Genomic DNA, 4,389 nt, shown 5'->3' with positions numbered 1-4,389 from the left:
TACAGGCGACCCTCAGCTCCGAGTCCCCTCCCGCCCCCTCCCCTCCTTGCCCGCCTGTCAATCACTCTCCCGTCCTTCTGCGAGCCCTTCAGCCTGCCCCGGCCTCCCCACAGCCTGTCGGGGGGGACGGTGATTTGGGAGCCCAGCCGCCGGGGAACCCGCCCGGCCATCACCGCAGAAGGGACTTGGGGTGTCACGGGAGAGCAAGCGGTTGCAAATTTTCCTCCCTTAAAAAAAAACCAAACCACAACAAAACAAAAAAAACCCAAACAAACCATAAGACAAAACCAAATCCCAAACGCCTAAATAGCCCTGATGTGGCTCCTGGGGAGAGGCGGCTGCGGAGCGGGTCGCAGTCTTACCGGGGGGTTTCGGCGCAGAGAGGGCTGTGAGACGCGGGGCATCCCCCGAGGGTCTCCTCCGTGCCCACGGGGCTCTGCTGCGGGGGCCTGAACCCACTTTTCGGAGATTCACGTTGTCCTTACACGTGGTTTTCGTGTCCGGGTCGAGAGGCCGGCGGGTTTACAAGGGCACCCTCTGCCGAAATGCCTACCTTTACCGTTAGGAATTTCCTTTGCTTGGTTGATATTGCTGTTGTTACTTGGATTTTTTGTTTGTTTCTTTTATTTTCCTTTCCTTTCTTTTTTTTTTCTTTTTTTTTTTTTTTTTTTTGGAAAGTAAAAAGGACACGATTTTGTGGCAGGGGTTTTTTTTTTTTTTTTTTCCCCTTCTTTTTTTTTTTTTCCCCCTCTTCGTTTTACTCCCTGCGTCCCCGCGGGCCGCCGCTCAGGGCCCAGGAGGCCACGCGTGGCGCGGGAGTGGGGCTGGCTCAGGGAGCGGGGCTGGGAGGCGGCTGCCCCCTCCTCCTGACAGACAACCGAGGTGGGAAAGGGGGATTCCTGGACGAGAAATTTTCATTTCGAAGTAGCCCAAGAACAGCTCTTCAAAACAAAAAGCAATAAGAGAGAGGGGAAGGGAACTGGTTCCCCCGAAGCCTCCGCCACGGTTTCCTAGGCTGGGGCGGTTTAAATCCGAATTATTTCTCTTCAAGGACGGATATACACACAGACTGACCCATGGACGCTTTTTTAATACCGACGACCAGCGTCCGTTTCCAGCAGCTCAGACTTAATGTCCCCACTCTGCAAAAGCTGTTTCTCCGCTTATTTTCTACAGCTTCAGGATCTGGGCCCAGGACTTTAGCGGAAACCTTCCCCATTCCTTAATTAACTAAAAAAAAAAAAAAAACCAACAACATCCCAACCCTTTAATTTTTTGCGTGGATCCGATCCTCATTCGTGTGTGCTACGTAAAATCTCTGCGGCGCAAAAGTTTTAGTATAGTGAAAGGAGATGGGGAAAAAAGATCCGAACTCCTTCATTGGTAATCATTACCAGCAGTAATCTTTCTCCTCCTCTCCCCACAAAACCAGTAGCAAGTAAATTTCGCCTTTCCCTTTCTTTTAGTTAAATGCAAAGCAAATTCGGTAGCAACTGCTGTTGATCGGTCAATAATCCTCTACTCATGACAGCGACAGGGCGGATTTAAGACCCTGAATTTGCATCAGGCCCAAGAATAAGAGAAGAAAAAATTGGAAACAGGAGGCTCGGTTCTGCTAAAAGGATTTTGAAGCTGGGGGGCAGGAGGGGGGGGAGCCAGATTTTTTTCGCACGCTATTAAATCCTGCTAAATGATTGAATCAGGATTGTAATAAAGTGCCCCGGTTTATGGTGAGCATACCAGCAGGGTTATTAGAAAGCCGAGGAAATCCAGCGAAATAATCACTTTTATAAAGTGAGCTCTGCGGGGTGAAGGAGGGGACAGTGCCGGGGGAGACGGGCTGGGCGCTGCCTCTGCACCGCCGCCGCCAAAGGGCTCGGTTCCTCCACCCTGGGGGAAACCGGGGACGTTTCCCTCTTCCCTCTTTCCCCCCCGCCCCCTCTTCTTTGCTTCTCCTTCTTTTGCTGCTTTTTTCTATTTTTCTCTCTCTCTCTTTTTTTTTTTTCTTTCCTTTTCCTTGACCCTCGGTCAGATTTGACGGAATCCCGCTAGCCGAGTTTGACATCCCCACGCCAAATCAAATCCCTCTTTGGCCTTACCCTGCGGGCCTTGCTCCCCTCCCCGCCGGATCCCAGTAGGAACGCTGCCAGGCTAAAAGATCCCAGCAATGCCCCACGGCGCTGGCTGGAGGGGGACGGGGAGGGGGGGGCGTGTGTGGATCTCCCACGCAGCCCTTGGACTTTGTCCCCCGAAAGGTTCCCTTAGGCTGTGGGAAATTAAAATGGGAATTTGCAAGGTCATTCGCGTGTCGGTGCCGGGGATGTACTTCGCCTCCTTGATGAGGAGCCGTAGGGTGTCCTCGGACTGGATCTTATCCTTATGAAAGCCCCACACGCGTATAGGCGTGCGCGCCCCTACACACACACACACACGTAAATAAATACACTACCAACACGCAAACGGATCGTGTTTGGAATTCAACCTGCAGCCGTTCAAGTCAAAAGCAAAAACCTCCCGGGGACGGGGTGAGGAGGGGGAAAAGATGGGAATCAGATTCCAAAAGCAAAAACCTCCCAGGGACGGGGTGAGGAGAGGGAAAAGAGGGGAATCAGATTCCAATTGTTGCGGCGCATCCAGAAAAAAACACACAAGTCGCATCCTCTTCTGGCGCACCCCCTCACCCCCCCACCCTCCACATCCACCCCACGGGCAGAGGCTGACCCGACCCCAGGCGCTGGTAGAGACGCAGGAGGGGGGCGGAGGAGCGGGGGGGGTGGTGGGAGATATTCAGTTGTGCCTGTGTGCCCCCACGGGAGGGATGCTCTGAGATGCGGCCACGCATGTGTCCGTGGGCATGCTCCCCCGCCCGCCTCCCCCTCCTCACCCCGTGTGCCCCACGGTTGTGTAGTTCACAACCTCCCCCCAGAGTGGGCTCGGGGGTCCCTGGGAGGACGGGTGCAGCCCCGAGCCCACCCGCGGGCGATGCGGGTCTCCGGGGGATCCACGTCCGCTCCTCTCTGGGGGCGATGGGACCCGCCGCCCTTCCTGCCCTGCGAGCGGGGCAGGCTTTGCCCCGGGAGAGCGCCCGGTTTGCTGCCAGGAAAGCCCCAGGGGAGCTCCCAAATCTTGCAGGATTGGGAGGGGAGAGCGGGTAAAACGGAGCGGCGTGGCCGCCCGGCTGTAGGCATCCCCCCCTCCACCGCGGGTGCGGAAGAAAGGGCTGCTCCCCCCGAGCAGAGCGACCCGACTTCTCAGCAGCTCTTCTTCTCCTCTCCTTCTCTTGCAGTGGGATTGCCTCGCTACCAGCATCACCCCTCCCCGGTGTGCGACAGGAAAGATTTTGTCCTCAATTTTAACGGCATTTCGTCGTTTCACCCCTCGGCCAGCGGATCGTACTACCACCACCACCACCATCAGAGCGTCTGTCAGGACATCAAGCCTTGCGTGATGTGAGAGGGGCGCCCCAAACAGAGACAATCAGGTGGCACCAACAGAGCCCAGGTATAGACGGACCCACGCAGATTAAAATATAATGTGCACTCTGATAGCATTGATAGTACACGAGTCACTTAGCAAAATTACCTAAGGAAGCAGTGTTTTCGGCCCCCCCTCCATCCTTTGAAGGACACGTACAGCCGACACGCGCTCCAAAGCTCTTCGTAAAAGAAAAATGCCTGGTGTGATGTGTTGGGTTAGGTGGGACTTCGGTGTCCTCATGCCAGGTCTGACCACCTTAATCATAAACTGCCTTTCTGTGATCTCCTAAAGAATCGAGTTTTGGGAAAGGGAACGATTCGATATTTTTGTATACGAGAAAGTGTCTTTGAATAGGAAAATAAATCTCCCAGCTCAGCACCTGCGAGGACTACCCCTTCCGTTGCTGCATTAGCGGGAAATTTACTACTTTATTTTTTTTCTCTCCCCAAGCCCGACCAAGGACACTTCGTATGGACTTCAGCACCGACCGATCGATATTATTAACCTCGGGCGTCCCCTCGGGAGCGAAGCAACCTGTGCCCTCACCCACCCCCCTGGGGGGACGACCCCCGCCGCCCCGGGGTGGCTGGCACCCGCCTCCCCCCTTTACCCGTTGCAGAAGGAGCTGCTGGCTCACAGAGACCCTATTCACCGCCCAACCCCGGAGCAAGGGGCTTATTTAGGGCCATGTGACCTGAACCCCGCAACAAATCTCAGCCTTCCTCTCCCCTCGGTCCGAACAATAAAACCCCTCCTGGAAGTTTTAATAAAGACGAACGCGTAACGTTAAGTGTGATGTCAGCCTCGTGTTTAAAAAAGGCATCGCGGGTCTTTATAAGCAGAGGATATTACCCTGCCCTGGGACAAATCCGAGGCGAGAGTTTTCCTTCTGGAGGGAGGGATGGGGGATGT

At 54.8% G+C, this 4,389-nt stretch overlaps 1 protein-coding gene across 1 annotated transcript in view; it reads left to right on the top strand.

The window, feature by feature from the left end:
* The window catches only part of FOXF2 (forkhead box F2), an 18,964-nt gene extending 14,998 nt beyond the window's left edge, over nt 1-3,966 (top strand). The window contains exon 2 of the mRNA XM_014940769.1: nt 3,219-3,966. Within this exon, the coding sequence (XP_014796255.1) occupies nt 3,219-3,453 (235 nt within the window). The 3' untranslated portion in view covers nt 3,454-3,966. The remainder of the gene's footprint in view (nt 1-3,218) is intronic.
* Nucleotides 3,967-4,389: the final 423 nt, after the last annotated feature.

The sequence above is a fragment of the Calidris pugnax genome, unplaced genomic scaffold, assembly GCF_001431845.1.
Source record: "Calidris pugnax isolate Ruff unplaced genomic scaffold, ASM143184v1 scaffold8, whole genome shotgun sequence".
In the NCBI taxonomy this organism is placed as follows: Eukaryota; Metazoa; Chordata; class Aves; order Charadriiformes; family Scolopacidae; genus Calidris; species Calidris pugnax.
The sequence above is the reverse complement of the archived record's forward strand: the minus strand, read 5'-3'. Positions and strand labels throughout refer to the sequence as shown.